The 20418-nt window shown below is 42.1% G+C and overlaps 2 protein-coding genes across 2 annotated transcripts in view; one reads left to right on the forward strand and one right to left on the reverse strand.

The window, feature by feature from the left end:
* The window catches only part of NOSTRIN (nitric oxide synthase trafficking), a 34008-nt gene extending 27227 nt beyond the window's left edge, over positions 1-6781 (forward strand). Inside the window, exons 14-16 of the mRNA XM_083349771.1 lie at positions 2214-2328; positions 4022-4141; positions 5827-6781. Of these exons, the coding sequence (XP_083205897.1) occupies positions 2214-2328; positions 4022-4141; positions 5827-5969 (378 nt within the window). The 3' untranslated portion in view covers positions 5970-6781. The remainder of the gene's footprint in view (positions 1-2213; positions 2329-4021; positions 4142-5826) is intronic.
* A 12-nt stretch (positions 6782-6793) lies between these two features.
* Positions 6794-19265, reverse strand: SPC25 (SPC25 component of NDC80 kinetochore complex; the record flags this gene model as incomplete). Its single annotated transcript, XM_083349770.1, has 7 exons — positions 19105-19265; positions 18645-18805; positions 17553-17618; positions 15656-15802; positions 13268-13363; positions 9976-10074; positions 6794-6918 (listed from the first exon to the last, which is right to left on the reverse strand). The coding sequence occupies exons 2-7, from the start codon at positions 18799-18801 to the stop codon at positions 6794-6796; spliced, it is 690 nt and encodes a 229-aa protein (XP_083205896.1). The 5' UTR covers positions 18802-18805; positions 19105-19265.
* Between the last annotated feature and the right edge of the window lie 1153 nt (positions 19266-20418).

Genomic DNA, 20418 nt, shown 5'->3' on the forward strand with positions numbered 1-20418 from the left:
GGGGGTTTTTATTCTTGTATTTTTATTATTGTATCTTTGGGGTTTTATAATTGTAACATATCAATTGTTTTAAAATCGGGCAATTATTTAATTTCCTTTTAATATTTGTAACTTTGTATTTTATTCTTGCCCTGTGAACCGCCCTGAGTCCTCAGGGAGAAGGGCAGTATAGAAATATTATTAAATTAAATTAAATTTATTTAATGTTAGATTATTTTAATAGACACCCCCCCCTCCAAGCCATGTCCACCAGCCCCCTCTTCTACATAACCTTTATTGTCATTCCTAATGTGTTGCATGCTCTCAAATGTGTACACATACATCACAGCTATAAACATGCTATATACAACATATGTATATTACCTAAACCCTGACATATAAATATTAATCACTGTCCATCTTGAATATATAACAGAAGGAGGAAGCTTGAGAGTTCACAAGGTTAATACTGTATGGAATGAAACTATGGTTGAATCTGGATGTACCACAAAGCCTCCTCCCAGAAGGTAACAAGGAAAACAGGTCGTGAAGAGGATGAGTAGTGTCCCAGATAATCTTACAGACCCTGTTCAAGCAATGCTTCTGTGCTATGTCCGGGATGGGAAGGAGGGAACTGCCAAGAATATTTTTGGCCATCCTCACCACTCTCTGCACTGCCTTCCTGTCTGAAGCAGTGATGCCTTCAAACCAGACTGTGATGCTGTATGACAGGATGCTCTTGATCGTTCCCCTGTAAAAGGTGGTCAGGACAGGGGAAGGAAGATGTGCTTTTTTCATGCGAACGCAGAAAATGCAGGTGCTGCTGTGCCCGCTTCACCAGTTTCTCAATGTTGAGCGACCAAGCCAGCCTACTTGTTAGCTGCACACCCAGGAATTTGATGCTGGTAATCAACTCCACAGGTGAATCATTAATGCATAGAGGAGTGTGGCTGTGTCTGCCTTTTCTCAAATCGACAGTGATCTCTTTGCTTTTCCCAACGTTTAAAACTAGGCTGTTTTTCTTACACCAGTTCACCAAACCCTCTACCTCCTTGTGGTAAGCACCCTCATTGTCATCTTGAATAAGGCCTACTACTATCATCTGTGAACTTCACAATCATTGGTGACAAACCTAGCACAACAGTCATGGATCAACAGAGTGAACAGCAGTGGACTTAGGACACAGCCCTGCTCAAGAACACGGGGTTAGAAACATTAATCCCAACTCTCTTACTGGGGCCTATCAATAAGAAAATCAAGAATCCAGTTGCACAAAGGAGTATTAAAGCCTAAAAGGCCCAGTTTGCTACTAGATGCTGCAGAAGGTTTGTATTAAATGCCAAACTGAAGTCGACAAGCAGCATTCATACATGGGTATTTCTTTCCTCTACATCATGGGTGTCAAACTCATCATGTCACGTGACATGTTGCAACATATCGCAATTTTTTTTGCATTGCTGGAGATTGGGTGAACGCGGCCTCTGCTTGATGCAACCGGCCTGCAGGCTGGCAGTTTGACGCCCCTCCTCTAAGTGCTCCAAGCTCAGATGGAGAACAGAAGCACTAGCATCCTCTGTACATCTACACTTTGATACTGACTTGAAAAATCCTCCAGAAAAGGATCTCTGACTTGTATGGTAGCCCCAAAATGAACTTTTTAAAGGTTCCTTCTCCTTACCCCACTCCCACCCCTAAGCCTATAGGACAAAGCCAACAATTAAGAGAGATATTCTAATAGAATGGCAATCAAAAGATGCAGGGTTATTAAAACATAGAATCTCATTGAAAGCTGATCCAGGAAAGTTCCATTTCCTCAAGAGAGACACGTAAAGGGGGAGAGAAGCATCACACAACACTATAAGACAACACACATGGCAACTTTACTCGCTAAGCTCTTGTGTGTGGCAAGTTTTTCCCTGCTGTGCTACAAATAAAAGATGGTTGCAGAGCTGCAGGCAAAAAAAAAGGGGGGGGGCTTCTTTCTAGTAGCCTTCAAATCAAAGCTCTTCAGAGTCCTGACTTTAGAAAATCTTCCTACATCTTTCCGATCAACAATAATGTTTAGATCTTGTGGTTGAATTCTGTGGCATGCAGGATGATGGCTTTAAGTGTTTGCAGAATGAGAATGTATCTATGGTGATAGTTTTTTTTTACAGGATTATTGACCAAGAAATCTGAGTTGAACACTTCTTCAACAGGCAAAGAGAAACAATACTATTTTCTTCTCCTTTTAGGACTGCCTACACAGTTCGGTGACAATCACTTGCCCGGTTACAATGAGAAGCTTTAAACAGAACTTGAAAATGAGGACGACCAGTCAGTCTGGGATTAGGTCAAGCTGCCTGCCAGGTGAATTATTCATTTATTTATTCCCAGCTAATGTCATCCGTTTCCGTCTGTCTGTCTCTCTTTTTTTTTGTCTGTGTATGCCTTTGGGACAATTTTTGACTCTGACAACTGCCTGAACAAGTCTCTACACCAGGGGTGTCAAACTCAATTTCATTGAGGGCTGCATCAGCGTTGAGGTTGCCCTCAAGGGGCCGGGTGGGTGTGGCCTGGGTGGGCATGGCCTACTGGGTGGGCGTGGCTAGAGTGCGTATGGCCTATTGGGTGGGCGTGGCCAGCTCTACATCGTTCGCATCAAGGGTGCCTATGGGGGCCTGGGCAGGAGTGGGACAGATCTGAGGGTCTCTGGCAGAAGGAGGGTCTCTGGGCCAAGGCAGTGGGGGCCGTTCCCTCACTGTTTCCAGGATGGCTTCGCGGGCCACATGAAACCACTTCGCGGGCCAGATCTGGCCCCTGGGCCTTGTGTTTGACATGTCTGCTCTACACTTTTCTTGGCAAGGCTTTTCAGAAGTGATCTACCATTGTCTCCTTCCCAGGGCAGAGTGAGAGTGACTGGCTCAAGCTCAGCCAGCTGGCTTCATGCCTATGACAGGACTTGAACTTCTGGTCTTTAGTGTAGTGCCTTAAGCACTACACCAAACTGGCGGTTTCCGTTTCATAAATACATAGTAGCTGGAAAAAGGTATTGATATTCTGTCAAGGATATATTAGAAAGCTAGGCATCAAATAATAAGTCTAAATACAGATTTTTTAAAAAGATAGCTAGGTTTATTGGCAGATACCTCAGACCCTGGTTATTCCTGTTATTCTTCCCCACTCAGTTGTTCCTTGACTGCAAAGCTAATTGTATTCCACTTCATATTAATCAAAGAAAGATTGAGCCAGAACAATGCTTCACTGCAAAGGTAATTTTAAAAATAAAAAAATAGATATTAGAATTTGGAATTTCTTTAAAGGAGCTACTCTCAATAAACTGTGGAATAGGGACTGAGGGGATATTTTCCACGACAACTCATTTCGAAATAGGCTTTCTTCTTTTCAGATTTAGCAGAGAAATAGTGTATTTTAGTGATACATTCACTTATCTATACATACACATAGGGCAGAATTGTCTGCAAATAAGGAACATCGTAGAGAAAGGCCAGGGACAAACCACATGCCTGTAGTTTGCCAAGAAAACGGATTGTACCCATGTGATCATCAGCAGTTGCGTTTGTCTGAGACATTTTCTTCCTCTGCAAGTGGTCCTCGACTTACAAATGTTTGTTTAGTGACCAAAGTTACAGAACTGAAAAAAGTGAATTGTGACTGGTTTTCAGTTATGACCTTTGCAGGATCCCCGTGGTCGTATGATCAAAATTCCAATGATTGGCAATTGGTTCATCCTTATGACCGTTGCTGTGTCCCAGGGTCATGTGATCCCCTTTGGCGACCTTCTGACAAGCAAAGTCAATGAGGGAAGCCAGATTCACTTAACCACAGGGTTACTAACTTATCAGCTGCAGCGATTCGCTTAACAACCGTGGCAAGAAAAAGTCATAAAATGGGGCAAAGCTCACTTAATAAATGTCTCACTGAACAACAAATATTTAGGCTCAACTGTGGTTGTAAAGTCGACGTCTCTATCTGTATAGAGAAAAAGGAATCAACTGGGCCAATATTAAAAATATTCCATTTTTTTGGGTTGACATTGCAGAAGCAGGGACGAGTGCGAATTCCACCACCTCCTTGCAACCGGAGAATTCAGAAAGCAGAACGTGTCGAGCTTTGTATGACTACCACACAGAAAGAGAGGATGAGCTTCGCTTAAGTAAAGGTAACATTTACTCATCCTATTCTCAATAGAAGTTGGGGGGGGAAGCGAGTTAGAAATGCAAATATCTTTCAACTATTGTAATGAAAAATCAATGGGTGCTATCCCATACATTTTTTTTTAAAACAAAGAGAACCCATTAAAATGTCATCAAACAATTTGGCGTCCTCTGTCATGGTTTGCCACTCTCAGCTTGTCATAGTTGATTTGTTATTCAGAGTTTTTTCCTCTTTGTGATGCTCTTCAGTTCTCCTACTGGGGTCATCTCAAGGCAGCTGCCTGTTTCTAATTCCCCTTATTGGATGGTAAAAATGAATGTGGAGAAAGACTGAAGAGTAACCAAGTCTGCACAGTACTCATCTACCTAAAATCCTGAAAGGTTGTGTGTCATTTCAGAATGTTGTTCTGCCTAGGGCAGGCCCTGGGATAATTGTTTCAGAATGCAACAAGAGAAAAATATGCCATTAGAATTACTTTGATGAGCAATCTTGGAGTATGAGCTAACTGTGCAAGAAAAACTTTTGAAAAGAAACTAATCTAGTAACGGTTTGAACCCTCCCTAATTGTACCTATGTGCCTCAAATAATAGTAATTATCTCAATAATAAATGGACTGGGAAAATGCAGGTTTAAAACAGCTGTCCCAAGATTGCCAAATTAAAACCCAAGGGGAAAAAATGTGGCTTCCTTATTATAATCACATGGAAGAATATTATAATCACAACTTGAACATTTTTGCAGATGTTCGCTGACCAAAGATAAACAGCTTGGGGGAAAAAAGATGGAAATCTATGCATAAAAAACAAAAAGCTAGGGATTTAAGAAACTGAGTTGATCTTGCAAACGGACCGGCCTACAGCTAAAGCAGGGGTAGGAAACCTTGGCTCTTTTATGACTCGTAGACTTCAACTCCCAGAATTCCTGAGACAGGTGTGCTGGCTGAGGAATTCTGGGAGTTGAAGTCCACGAGTCATAAAAGAGCCAAAGTTGCCTACCCCTGAGCTAAAGGCTACTAAAAGCAACAGTCTATATCAGGGCTCTTCAGACTTGGCCCTTTTATGACTTGTGGACTTCAACTCCCAGAATTCCTCAGCCAGTGTGCCTGGCTGAGCAATTCTGGGAGTTGAAGTCCACAAATCATAAAAGGGCCAAGTTTGAAGAAGAGCCCTGGTCTATATCTTGTGACAGAGCTTTAGAAATCAAGCTTGTCATAAAGTGGTTCAAAGATGTGGTTCATGATTGAGTTAAGCAAAAATGAGGTTGCCAGTGCTTTTTTTGTAAAAGAAAAAGGTGCTGGAACTCACACATGTTATACAACCCACTTTGCCTACCCTACAAGGTTCCATCCAAAAAAGGTGCCGGAACTCCGTTCTGAGCGTTCAATGAGAAAAAAAGCCCTGGAGGTTGCTATGATCCAGAGGAATAGAATGAACTTCATTCAGAATTCAAAGAGTGCACTATTTCTTTTCTTCCTAACCCAGCTTTAGCTCTGCAAGTTGTGTCTCTTGATTTTCTTCCTACCTACATGCGAGATGCCCTTGAGAGCAGGCGCCTTGTTTGAAAGACTAGAGAGAAGGGCTTCTATACATCTGTCCCTCCGTTGGCCGGTAGATATTGTCCCGTGCATTAGATTAAGTAATGACACAACATAATCAAGTAAATATTAACTTGCTTGTATTGTCCTTTTAGGTGACGTAATTGTGATTCATCGCAAAGACAAGAGTGGCTGGTGGTACGGTTCTAGAAAGGGGGAAAAAGGCAATTTTCCTGCTACATATGTGGAAGAAGTCACTCCCTTGACGGACAGGAGCGACGAAGAACTGTCGCTTTAAAACGAAAGGAAAAATAATCACCCCAAATATGGATAACAAATCCAACAGACACGTTTCTATGCTCAGGATAGAAGCCAAAGAATAATTGTCTTTATTTATAAGAAGCGCTGAAACTGACAATTGGTGAATTAGCATTGTAACAAGACAATTAAGAGACCACTTACATTAAATCCCTTTTAAATGATACTAACTCTTAAATCATCACGTTAACCCAGTCTTTGCAATAAGAGTGAAAGGGGAACTGACATTTATTTCTGAAGTGCCAAGAGGAAGTCAATTTACCATAGACTATTCATGAACTGAATTGACACAATGCAATCAAATGCTACAACATGGTGTTTTTTTCCAGACTCATAAGACTTTAGAAGGACATGAAGATAATAGCATCCCTATTGCAAGGCTGCTCAAACCAGAAATTTGTTCTGCTAGATAGAAGATAAAAGAAAACTTCTAATTTTCAAATATGTCCCCTTGAGGGGATCCTAGGATTGTTGTTTTGTTTCATGATGAATTAAGACAATCATCCAACAGATGACCGGTTACTATTTCCTAATTCGATTAGGTTATAGTTAGATACGTTACATTTGAATCCTACTCTTCCTTCAAGAGTTATGTGCAGCACACCTGGTTTTCCACCCACACCTATTTTATTCTCTTAACCGCCATCTGGCCCAGGTTACATAAATAACTCAAAATAAGAGTGAAGATCTGGACCTAGGTTTTCAGGGTCATTGTCCAAGATTCTCAAGTCATTACAAGACTTTTATTCTTCCCAAGTATAAAGGGACAAAATATGAAGGCGGATTTAGAGAATAAGCAGTGCTTTATTGGTAGGTCAAAGCAATGAAGGCTTTTCTAACATTGGCAATAAATGCAGAGAAATTGTTGGTTTCTCTTACTTTCCGCTGCAGTTCTTCTATGCAGTCCAAGGGAGGAGAACAGGAGATCACTAGGAAAAAGCAGTGAATTATGTTCTTTAAAAAATCGAAAACAAGACATCCTAATTTGGAATATATCAGTGATGGTGAACCTTTTAGAGACTGAGTACCCAAAAACCGCCCTTGCCCTGAGTGCCCAAAAACCGCCCTTGCTCCACGGCCCGGCACAGATCATCCAGGCGGCCCAGCAGCGCCATGGCAGCCACGCCCTCTACCCGCACCCTGCAGCATCATCTGCGTGCGACGGGGCACGAGGGCAGAGTCTTGTCCCAGCTGCCATGTCCTTGGCTGCACTGCTCCACATGGGCCACGCCTGGGGGCGACACTCCTCTGGGAGGGCTGCTGGTGAGGGGGCCGCAGGGGGAGATATATATATATATATATATATATATATATATATATATATATATATATATATACACACACACACACACACATACATATATATATATACATATATATACATATATATACATACATATATATATATATATATATATATATATATACACACACACAATATATATATATATATGTGTGTGTGTGTGTGTGTGTGTGTGTGTGTGTATGTGTATATATATCCTGCATTCACCTCTCATAATTTTCTATCTCAACATAAGACCAAGAAACACATCTGTGGGCAGTTGGATGCTGGCTTCATATTATCGGCTATCTCTTACACTGTAAATAATTGTGAAGGGTTTAAATTTTGTTGATGGCTTTCACTGAAATAGATTACCCTATTTTGGTTTGGTTTGCTATAACTGTTTGGGAATTTTTAATAAATGGGTCAATACATTCTAAGAAATACTGGGGTATCTTTTACCATGACTTCTAACAGCTGCTAGGTAACTGCCCACTGATACTCTGCAATGCAGAAGTAAGAGAGTGGATAGCTAACAAGAATGACCTTACAAATCATTCGGGGGGGTGTGTGTGTCTCCAATGGGGAATGTCCTGCAGAAGAGGACTTCTTTTCCATTCACGCATCTAGAGAGGCCCTTGAAGTAGCCACCCTACCTATAAGATCCTATAAGAATGCAATCCCCTTGATGCTTCGCTCGCAGCATTGCCCCCATTCAGCACACCCTTCCATGATTCACATAGTCCTAACTGCCTCTGCACCATATAGGGGGTCCTTGGTCCTTGCCTTATTTGTGTTGTGATTCAGGGTCAGCCTATGGGTTCGGCAGTTGGGTCGGATGATTCAGAGGAGGAGGAGGGGGGTGTTGGAGACCTTGCTGAGGATAGTATTGAGGCTCCGCAGAGCCCTCAGCCAGGCCCCTCCCATCTGGTCACGACGCAGACCCAGCTGTTTGAGCCTGATAGCGTGGATGAAGATGACCCACAGCTGGCCCTGTTCAAGGACGCCCGACGCAGGAGGCAGTCAATCAGGAGTAAACAGAGGAAGGCAATGGGGCACCTCGGAAGGAGGCAGAGAAGCCACGCCCTGAACTGTTTAAAAGGGGAATGTGTGGGAGGGCTGGTTTGCTGAAGGCAACCGTTTGAATAGCTCCTGTTTCATGGTTCGTGTTTGCTCTCTTTGCTCTGTTTTATGTTAATAAATTTGGCAGGCTTAGTTCCAGCCTCTTGCCGTTTTGTAAAAGGGATTGTCCCTGCCTTTTCTGCAGGGCCAGTAGTAGGCTGGTACAGAACAATTTGGTGAACAGCTGGTGCTCAAAGTTATGGCCCTTGTGACTGCAATCTGGCCTCTTGGCGACCCATTCACACTTACGATGGATTTGCCAAGCCCTCCACGGTCGCGCGATCACCATTTGCAGTCTTCCCTTCTTGCAGGGAACATTGCAAGCCACGTCATTTCTCTACGCAGCGGGCTGCCTCCCCCCCACCCCCACCCCCCTAGAGTGAAGGCTTTCTCTCTAGCCTACGGAAGGCAGGGCAGGGATGTGCTGTGCAGAGGAACCAAAGCCAGAGCAGCTTCGCTTCTCTGCACAGCCCACCACTTCCCCTCCCCCACCGTCAGGCCAGAGAGGAAGACTTACTTTCTCTTCTTCTTCCTTTCTAATGCATGGCGGGGAGGGGAGCCAGCGTGCTGGGCCAGAGGAAGAAAGCTCAGAACATTTGGGATCCAGCCTTTCTTCTCCGGCTTAGCGTACCATCTCTGTGCACGGAGGGGATTTGCCTGCATTCTTTTGACAGACAGCTCTTTTGTTCCATTCGTTGAATGACCTATCCCAGGGGTAGGCAACCTTGGCTCTTTTATGACTCGTGGACTTCAACTCCCAGAATTCCTGAGCCAGCCATGCTGAGGGAAAAGGGAGAGGTTTCCATGCTGAGTTATAGCTGGCTCAGGAATTCTGGGAGTTGAAGTCCACGAGTCATAAAACAGCTAAGGTTGCCTACCCCTGACCTATGACAACCGCACCTGGGAGGGCAGGGACAGCGGTCACTGAGCGAGATGATCACATGGGTGCCTCATTTAACGACTGCAATGACTTATGACTGTAATGGGCAAGATCTATTACGGTTGTTACTCCAGGACTACCTGTAAAACTAAACTGCTGCTTCAGTTGGTTAAACAAAAGGAGAGCAAATCTTCAAGCCAAATGGTCTTTTTCAAGCAGGAATGAAATAAGTAATCGGAACAGATCTCACGTAAGGTTGCCACAACAAAAGTCTTAAATGTTTTAAGCCCAGCTTTGTTGGATAGAAGGCAGGGAAGTTTTGGAACACAGGACATACTATAACCTGATGTATAGGCTAGTAAATTGTTCAAGCCCTTAAGGCAGGCATGTCAAACTGGTGACGTATCGCAACTTTTTCCCCATTGCCGGCAATGAGGAGGGCGCGGTTTCATCATGATGCATCCGGCCCGCGGGCCAACAGTTTGACATGCCTGCCTTAGGAGGGGAAAAACACATGGAAAAACCAGAATTTGCCAAGAGAAGTCTATAAAAATTAAGGCAAAAACTGAACTACAATCTTAAAACAATAATTCCAATAGTGAAGGCCTTTAGTAGAATGCAAAAGTGATGAGAACAGACGTGAGCTTGTTTTGATATAAAGGAAATTGGAAAATAAGACACTGTTGGAAGTTCTGTACATACCTTCGTAATCTCCCTCTTCATTTATGGAAAGAGTAAGTATGTATGGTTTTTGGAAATCTTTATGATCAATGCAGCGAAATACAAACTGCAAATGCTTATCTAGATGCAAAAACAAGGATGCATTAAATCTCGGGTGTGCCAGATAAAATTAATTTGGATATATTTCACTTGTACTCCCATTTTATAAAGCCTTAAACATTTCCTCCTTTATTCACACATTTTAAGAAATTACTAGCAATGAATGTCTAAATAGTGTAGGAAATGGTGTGGGAAACGGCAAACTGTCCCCCCCCCGGGAGGCTTTGACCAATCACAGCTCCTGGATTATTTGCAAAGAGATTTATTTCTACTTTGAGAAAAGCTCCCCACCTCCGATCCAAATAATCGTTTACAAAGGATCAGTGGGAACACACATAATGCATGATTGGGCTATTGTGTGCTGAAGGTGTTGTTTTTTTAAAAAAACAAAAACAAAACCCAAACCCTGAATAATCTTGGTTACAAAATGTTAACACTTTAACTGAAGTTTCAGAAATTCCCTTCAAAGAAGAACAGATGTGTTCAACGTTTGTTCCTGTCAGAATCCATTTATATCACATTCATAAATGTATGTTTTAAACATTATCCCCCCCCCCTGGATTCTGCCATCTCCCGAGGAAGGAGGAGCGGATGTGGATTCAGCCTGCCTTAGGTTATTTCAAAGACCAAGGGAAACCTTTTGAATTGGGGGAACAAAGGGGAGGGTTAGGGAAGAAGGCATCTGGCCTGTGTCTCCATTTGAATCTGTAAAGGAAGAAGGCAATAACTGTAAAGATCCGAAGTTCCCTTTTTCCCACGAAAGGGATGACACGAAGTAAATGATGGGGGGCTGACCAAATAGGGGTGAGGGAAGGGGGGGTTGAACCGGGAACTCTTTATAATAAAAAGTTTCAATCTGTAAAACAATACCAGGTCCTGTCTTGTATTTCCACAACCAAACATGTCCTAGTAAAAATTCCTTTTGGACTAGAGCTGACTCCAAGACTTTTTGTTTTCCTAAGACGTGGATTGGGGTGGGTCCTGACAGTTCCTCTGTGTGCACATAAAGAAATAAATGGGTGCTAACTGTTTGCCTTGAATAAAGGACAGGCAACTATCCCTCTGGAGACTTCCAAAGCCATTTTCTAAGATTTTAAGGATGGAAATGTGAGCCGCTTGCCTTCCCCCAGGGTTTCTGACTCCCAGGTCTATCCTTTTTTGAGCAGGGGGAGAAAAAGCTATCGGAAGGGATTAAAAAAAAAAGGAAGCTGTGTATTTAGGAAGCTGTAATACACTCACAGGTGCTTTCCAGTCCTTTTGGAGAAGAGGCAGAAGATAGATGAGCATCCCGTTCTAACAACCCTCTTGATAATACAGTTGAAGGTTTTATCAGCAATAAAAACCTGTCCCTGTTTGACAGACAGCTCGAGGGCAAAGCTAGGATGTGCAACTGTCACAACAAAACGAATGTATGTGTGACTGGATTCGAAAACTCTAATAGTTCTAATACCGAAAACCATTTTTTCCCCCATCAAGTGTATGCTCAAAGGGACCCTGGTTTCCTGAGAAAGATTTTATTCCCTATGTCTATGGAATCATCTGGCGCAGGATTAGGTTGTTGGACTTTCACGGTTCTGATCATTGTAATAGCAAACAGCACTTTTAAAAACTTGAGAAGTTATGAAGATTCTTACTGAAGTTCAGATGGCGCAGAGCTCAGTAAGGGCATGGTGCTCGGTATTTGCTCACTGGTTTGCAAAAACTTTATCTTGCACGAAACTCTTGCAAAGAAAAATAACCCAGACCACTTAGCGCACAGATACATTCTAGTCCAGGGGTAGGCAACCTTGGTTCTTTTATGACTCGCGGACTTCAACTCCCAGAATTCCTCTGGGAGTTGAAGTCCACGAGTCACGAAAGAGCCAAGGTTGCCTACCCCTGTTCTAGTGACTTGAGAAAAGGATTATCATCAGGGATATTGTAGGAAGAGCTGAGTTAGGCTGTGAGGCAAAAAAAAAAAGAAAGAAAGAAAGAAAGAAAGAAAGAAAGAAAGAAAGAAAGAAAGAAAGAAAGAAAGAAAGAAAGAAAGAAAGAAAGAAAGAAAAAGCAAGGAATCTTATAGCAGCTTTTTCAGCTAACCCATTTTATGGAAGGGGAAATTTTCAAGATATACAACATGTATCTTTTTTGAGGATGAAGCTTTCCCTTTTCTTCTGAACTATGCTTTTAGAGATCCCCCAGTTTTTTTTCATAAATCCAAGGACAGAACATGGCCTAGGCCCGGGATATTTGCAGGACCATCTGCTGCCGGGAACGACTTCCCATCGCCCAGTGCGCTCACACAGGGAGGGCCTCCTCAGGGTGCCGTCGGCTAGACAATGTTGGCTGGCGACCCCCAGGGGGAGGGCCTTCTCTGTGGGAGCGCCAGCCCTGTGGAATCAACTCCCCCTTGAGCTCCGGATGGCCCCGGATCTCCGGTCCTTTCGCCATGACCTCAAAACATTCCTTTTTCATCAGGATGACCCGGACTGACGACAGGGATTTTAAAATGTTTTAACTTTTAATTGTTTAGTTTAACTTATTTATTGGGGCTGTTTATTTAATTTCTTTAAACTTTTGTATTGTTGTTTTTTTATTGTTGTTAGCTGCCCTGAGTCCTTCGGGAGATAGGGCGGCATATAAGTCCCAAAAATAAATAAATAAATAAATAAATTTCTGATGAGTCACAGGGATTCGTAGTGTTTTCAATATGGTGTCTCTTGGAACCTTCCATCCTCCGAATGGTGCCATCTGCACAGCCTTAATTATCATGGTAGCTAATTGGAAACCAGATGCTAACCGGGATTGAAGCAAGCAATGAGTGGGGCAAAACCTGAAACTGACAATGACCCCTACTCTGCTTGTCCCTCTTTTTTTGACAGACCCCTTCCTCTTTCATTCATTTCCTAAAATTGTTAAGCAGGAGGATTGAAGATAAGGGTTACTGGGGGAAGACTGGAGGGCTGAGCTGGTCACTTACAGAGAGCTTTCAAAATGAGGCCGAGCTGGCAGGGATGCGCTGTACAGACAAGAGATCTTTGAATGAAATAATATTTTCCCTTGCAGAAGCCTTTGGCAATATATTGCAAATCAGTGTGGAAAACTTAGTACCTTTTAAGATTCTTATATAGCACAGCAGCAATAATCACCAGCTTTATAGGAGGAAAGTAAACAAACTGATTTTTCTACAAAATGTAACGGCAGTCATAAGTAGAAATGCATGCACCAATCTTACCGCATGTTTTCCGTATTTCTAACCCAAGCATCTCTTTGAATAGTTTTTCAGCCTTGTGAAGTCTTTCCTCCATGTCTTCTGTTGTTTTATGGTTTGCTGGGAATTTAAAAAAAAAAAGCTTCAAAATCTCCACTAAGCTTATGCCTAGGTTCATTTTTTTAATAAGCTGATAAAATTTATGAAATCAAGAATCTTTTTCCCCCCTCAGCATTAGCACCTGACTTTTTTAAAAAAATAAAAAAATAAAAAAATAAAAAATTTCTTTTACAATTTCACCTGATTTATCATTTGCAGTTCCTTAACGGGTTACCTCGATTAGATTGCATGTGTGTGCGAACTGCGTTATCTGGGATCTTTAGTTACTGCAGATCTTTAGTTACTGAGATTTGGAAAGGAAACATCACAACAGACAGTTCACTGCTGGAAGAAGACAAAAAACGAATCCAACCGAACATGCATAATAGCCTTTATCAGTGCTTTTTTTGTAAAAGAAAAAGGAGCTGGAATTCACACACGTCATACAACCCGCCTTGCCTACCCTACAAGGTTCCATCCAAAAAAGGTGCCGGAACTCCGTTCTGAGGGTTCTATGAGGAAAAAAGCCCTGGCCTTTATTAGGATTTCTTTGGTAGTGATAAGAACAAAGCGGACTCACTTCTCTGCTCTGATTTCATTTGGAAAGAGTAACTGTTAGCCTTGTTTCAGGTGACCAGATCCCTCCTCAGGGAGGGGAAGGAGAAGCCGTTGAAGGCTTACTGAGAGGAGGGCAATTTGTAAAGCTGATCAGATCTGCTGTACTTTATTTAGTTGGACAGGTCCTGTGAAAGGGAGTTATCCGGGATGAGCTTGGGATGAATTTCAGCCAGTTAGCTCTTTGGAGCGATGAGCTCTGCTACCCGCCTATCAGATCCATTTCCCTCCCGGTTGGTCAAGGCCAGCTAGGAGACGGCATGGAGTTGGCTCCAAGTGATGTTGAGTGTTTCTTCGCAGGAGAGGGGTTTTTGAAGGAGATAGTGGTTTGTTCCCCCCGCCCCCATGACGCCATCCTTGGACCCGACCGTACTGGGCTGTTTTCATTCAGTTTCCAACCTTCCCTTTCTAAGGATCAGTTGCGGAATAAGTGATAGGTGCATAACTTCTATAGTCTGGAAGAGGCAGATTATCTAGACCAGGGAGTGTCCAACTGCCGGCCGGGTCATCAGGAAACCGCGCCCACCCCATTGCCGGCAATGGAGAAAAAGCGCGACGTCATGAGTTTGACATGTCTGATCTAGACCTTTCCAATCAGGAGTCAGACCAGGTTACGGTACTGAGAAAGCACTGGTCCTGCTCGTGGATAACCTCTGACGAGCTTGATGCATCTGTCCTGGTTCTTCTGGTGGCTTTCGGTACCGTTGGTTGACCATGGTATTCTTCTGGGCCAGCTTCAGGGGCTGGGAGGAAGGCACTGTTTTTTACAGCCAGTATTGGTGGGGGAAAAGATCTAGCTCTTATGTGGGATGCCTCGGAACCCATCCCTCTTCTCACTCCTACATCTGGGTGAGATCATCTGTTGGCACCGAGTGAAATACCATTAATATGCTGATACCCAGCTGTAAGAGTCTGAATGAGAGAGACCAGGTTGCAGCCCAACTCCGGCAAGACTAAGTGGCTTTGAGTTTATGAGCTGCTGGATGTGGTGGTTCTTCATCAAGTACTACTGAACATGTATGCTTACTTCTAACTGTACAGACTCAGCTTGGAAATCCCACTAAGGTTAAGGCGTCTTCCTCTGAAATCAAATATTTCGCTTCTCATTTAAAAACGGAAGGCAATTTTGCAAAGCGAGCATTAAAACCGAAATGTTAATATAAAGTACGGTTAAAAACTCAGTCAAGGAAGAGAAACGGGGTCGTTTTTCTTGATTACTTTCTTCATGTTTCCCCCCCCCCTATTTGACAGTGCTCTTTGGAGCCACTTAATAGGGCTGAGGAAAGCATTCAAGAGGCACCAAGTTGGCATAATGGAGCAGGAATAAAAACAACAACAACCCCCCAAACTGAAACTTGTATTATTTATTTCACTACAGGGAGAAAAACTTCCACGTAAGAGACTTAACATGGTGGTTCCAAACTGACTGTTGAAATGGAATCGCCAGCTCCCGAATCGTTATAAAAATATCCAGTATGATGTAATGATTAATGTGTTCATTTGAGACCTAGGTATCCCACGTTTAATAACACCCTCAGTTACAAAAGCTCAGGAGATACTGAGCGAACCATTCTCTCTCATCCCCCAAGATGCTATTCAGGGACAAACTGGAACATAAACAGGCAGCCTTGAATTTCAGGAGGAAAGGCAGGATACAAATCTAAACTATACATGTTCAGTTTTCCCACTGAAACTTACAGTTACTGTTTCTGATTAATTCTTCCTTCAACTCTTGAATGCTGTTCATCAAGTCCGTCTCCTCCTTTTCCTCATCCTTAATATTAGAAAGGGCTTCTGAGATTTTAGCTTGCTTTTCTTCAATCGATTTATTCATCTCACAGACTTCTGTATGAAACAGAGGATATTTCTTTTTAAATGCCAAAGCTATTTACTTAGGTTTAGCCCTCAGTAATTCCAATAATACAATTAGTCAATAAAACATTTTAAAAAAAAAGTTAAGCATCATCTGTTGGAAAGATGCGATGACACACACTGCATAAAGATGACAAAATAAATAGTTAAGACTATCTGTCTTGTGTAAACACTCACATAAAATAGGAAGAAAACCAAAATTCTGTTTTAGTAAACTACATAGCATGGATGACACCATATTTATAGTACAACACATTCTCATTAGTACTTGGATGAGAAACCGTCAGGCAGAGGCAAGACTGCGGACTAGGCTGGGATGGAAACGAAAATCCAGAAGAAAGCCATGGAAAGTAATTTCATATTGTTACTGAGAAAACTACATATCCCTGTAGGCCCCAGAAGCCAAACTGTGCTAATAGAAGATTTTACATTTAGTCCCAATCCAACAGAAATATACAATCCCATAAAACTGGCACCTCACCATCTTAATATCATACAATGGGCATTATCCAAACAGTTTGATTCATGGATATTTGAGAGGAAAGGAACAGAAGAAGCATTATTGACAGTGCAAAGATTATCTGAAGTTCGTAACTATTCTTCTTTACAATTAAGTACTTGGAGGAAGTATTATTGTGTAACACAACTGGAAGTTAGATCAAGGCTTAGCTTATTCACACCGCATTCAGCAGTTTACATTTGCTTTTACAGAAAAGGAGGCTCAGACATTATTTTTCTGGCCAGACATCAATCCTGAATAAAAATATTTTCCAGGGATTCTACTTTGTCTATTAGCTTCAAAATCACGCGAAGTGTTAATACCACTTTACAATGCCTTGGTAAGGCCACACTTGGAATATTGCATCCTGTTTTGGTCACCAAGATGTAAAAAAGATGTTGTGACTTTAGAAAGAGTACAGAGAAGAGCAAAATAGATGATCAGGGGACTATTGGGTATGTCTAGTTTAATGAAGAGAAAGAGGGGTGACATGATAGCAGTGTTCCAATATCTCAGGGGTTGCCACAAAGAAGAGGGAGTCAACCTATTCTCCAAAGCGCCTGAAGGCAGGACAAGAATCAACGGATGGAAACTAATCAAAGAGAAGCAACCTAGAACTAAGGAGAAATTTTCTGACAGTTAGAACAATTAATCAGTGAAACAACCTGCCTCCAGAAGCTGTGACTGCTCCAACACTGAAAGTTTTTAAGAAGAGACTGGACAGCCATTTGTATGAAATGGTATAGGGCCGTGGTGGCGAACCTGGCATGCATGCCACAGGTGGCATGCAGAGTCCTTTCTGTGGGCACGTGCGCTGTCGCCCCCATCCTAGGCCTTCAGCTGGGTTTCATAAAACCTTTTTGCTTTAGGACTCCGCTACGTGCAAAAAATAAAAAAGGTTCAATTAATCAATCAATTTCAACTTCTCGCGGTAAAAAAAAGATCTCGCAAAGTTGGAATTGATTGAACTTTTTAGTCCCACCCAGTCTACCATTACCACTGCAGCCACGCCCACCCAATGGGCCACGCCCACCTGGCACCCAAGGATACATAAGTGGGTTTTGTTTTGCAGTTTGGGCACTGGGTCTCTAAAAGGTTCGCCATCACTGGTATAGGGTTTCCTGCCTGAGCAGGGGATTGGACTAGATGACCTCCAAGGTTCCTTCCTTTATTATTATTCTATAAAATAATTGTAAGAAAAATAAGAAATGATTCATACTGTACCATTGGTATACTCATGAAATTTGTTGATAATTTCATCCCCTTCTTTCAGTCTTTTATACCATTTATCTAGAATGTTAAAAAACAAAAACAAAACTCAGCCAGAAACTATTATTTATATTTTTTAAATTTGCTTTACAGGTATTCCTCAAGTCACAACCACAAATGACCCCAAAATTTCCATTGCTAAGCAAAGCAGCTGTTAAATGAATTTTGCCCCATTTTATGACCTTTATTGCCAGTCGTTAAATAAATTGCTGCAGTTGTTAAGTCAGCAATATGTTGTTAAGTGAATCTGGCTTCCCCATTGATTTTGCTTGTCAGAAGGTTGCAAAAGGTGATCATGTGACCTGGGACACTACAACTGTCATAAATGCATGCTCATTGCCAAGTTTCCAAATTCCAAATTCAGATCATGCAGCACCCTGGGGATGCTGCAATGGTCATAAGTGTGAAAAATGGTATAAGTCACTTTTTCAGTGTCAGTGAAACTTTGAACGGTCACTAAACGGATGGTTATTAGTCAAACACTATCTGTATGATAAGCTGCCTAGAGTCTTGCAAAAGTGAGATGTGCAGCTATATAAGGTAAATAAATATTGGTACTAGGTTAACCCCTATACAAAGCAGTGAAATATACAAATTCATGCTCCTGAGAAAGATGGGATATAAATCTAATCAATAAAATCGCTGACAAACTTTAGTCAGTCGAAACTCTCCCCAATGTTGCGAGATGAAAAAAGGAAAATATCACATATAGTTTAGATCAGGTATGTTCAAGCCATTGCCCTCATGTGGTTCTGAACATCTAATAATGTGGCCCCACAAGATTTCATTAAATTTTTTTAAAAATCAAGGAAGTTTGTTATTTATATACATTAAGTACATTATATATGTTATATGAGACCCAAGAAAACTCCTCTTCATTCAATGTGGCCGAGGCAAGCCAAAAGGTTGGACAGGCCTTTATATACTTTATATATCTGTCTTCTTTTCCATGCCCCCCACAAGTGATTGCAGAACTAGAAGGGGGAATGACGAATATACTGAATATTTCATTTTCTGCTGCAACAAATAAACCAGATATAATTTTACCTGAAAGATTATTTATGGATTCATACCATGAATCTCTGAGCCCCAAAACCTGATCACTAGGCTCGCTGCAACAAACAGTTTTGAACTTTGTCCAAAATTCCTTTATGTCTTTTTCAAGCATTGCCAGGTCATCATTATCATCTTTCATCTCAGCCATTATTCTAAAAAGAAATAGCAAATAGCAAAAATGAAATAATTGTTCCAGCTTAAGGACAGCTTTGTAATGAAATACTGTATTAGTCCCAGACTATTACATAATTGCTCATTTCAAAATCCCAGGCATTCAAATCGTTTAACCTGGATACCTGAGTATTTGGCATAATGTTTATAATTGAACATCTCCATCTTAAAACCTTCTGAAAATTTTGATCGAGAACCATAAAGACACAAACCAAGATATCAAAGCCGGTTTTTGAAGGGTAATCCATTAGAAAATATGTTATGAAACGGAACAAACCACCTAATTCTTTTTCAGTGGTATCACAATAGGTAACTTCCGTTTGCAAAAGCCCTTGATAATTTTCCAAGAATTTTCCAAAATATTTTTAGTGTTTCTACTTCTGTCTCCTTAGCATTATCAAACGAATTACCATAGTGACACACGCAGATAGGCAAAGACAGACACACATACACAACCGCCTCCCAATCGCTTACCTTTCAAACTTCCCTCGACATTCAAAATTGCAACCAATTTCCCGCCGGCCCTCCAGTCTCGTCTTCCCGTATTATTGGTTGAGCCGAAGGCGCAAACGGGACTCACCATTGGCTCGCATCGCGGAGAAAGGTTAAACGGTACGGAATCTCTTTTTCCATTGGGCAAGAGAAATGAGGTGTATGACGGGAGTTGTAGTTTAAAAGCTTTTGCTGCGATTGGTTTGGCTTCCTGGTTTGGAAACTTGGCGCTCGTTGGAATGACGAAAACGAGCAGGGACGAAAGGGAGGGGGCCGCTTTGGGCAGGAATCCTCTGCCCGTGGTCGTGCGTCAAGGGTCGCTTTTCTTTTCCTTTAGCGTTTGCTTTGCAGGCATGGGAAGAAAATGCACTGGGCTGCAATGCCAACGTAGAAAGGATGGCAGAAACATCTAGAGAAAAAACGAATCGGAGGTCTCATTTCGGCTCTTTTAACTACCTTTGACTATGTAATTTAAGCCAAAATATGCAACGTATCGGAGCTGTTAATTGCTGAGGAGTTGAGAGGGAAGGCATTTGTCCAAGTTGCTACCAGAAATCAAACCCAATTTGATGACATCTAATTGAGCTATATGGAGATTCTCAGTCATCTAGGTCAGGGGTCTTCAAACCTGGCCCTTTTATGACTTGTGGACTTCAACTCCCAGAATTCCTCAGCCAGGCACGCTGAGTTGAAGTCCACAAGTCATAAAAGGGCCAAGTTTGAAGACCCCTGATCTAGGTCATGGTTGTCCCAAAAGTGCTTTTTCAAGAGGCAACTGGACTTTCTTTCTGCTGAAGAAGCTTCTTGGATGAGAAGCGAAATATCTTCAAAGAAAAACAAGTCCAGTTGCCTCTTGAAAAGCACCTTTGCAATAATTAAACTATACCACTTCTTCACAATCTGGTATCTGTCAAATGCTTTGGATTTCACCTTCCACCATCAGTTGCCAATAGACTCAAGGACAAAGGACTAGGCCTAGGCCCTAGGGCATGGGTCAGCAACCCGTGGCTTTGGAGCCGCATGCAGCTCTTTCAGCCTTCTGCGGTTCCCAGTCCCCTCCCCCTCTCTCTTTTGTTTTTATTTGCCACTTCAGCTAACAAGG

This window comes from Vipera ursinii (genome assembly GCF_947247035.1).
Source record: "Vipera ursinii genome assembly, chromosome: 1".
Classification (NCBI taxonomy): domain Eukaryota; kingdom Metazoa; phylum Chordata; class Lepidosauria; order Squamata; family Viperidae; genus Vipera; species Vipera ursinii.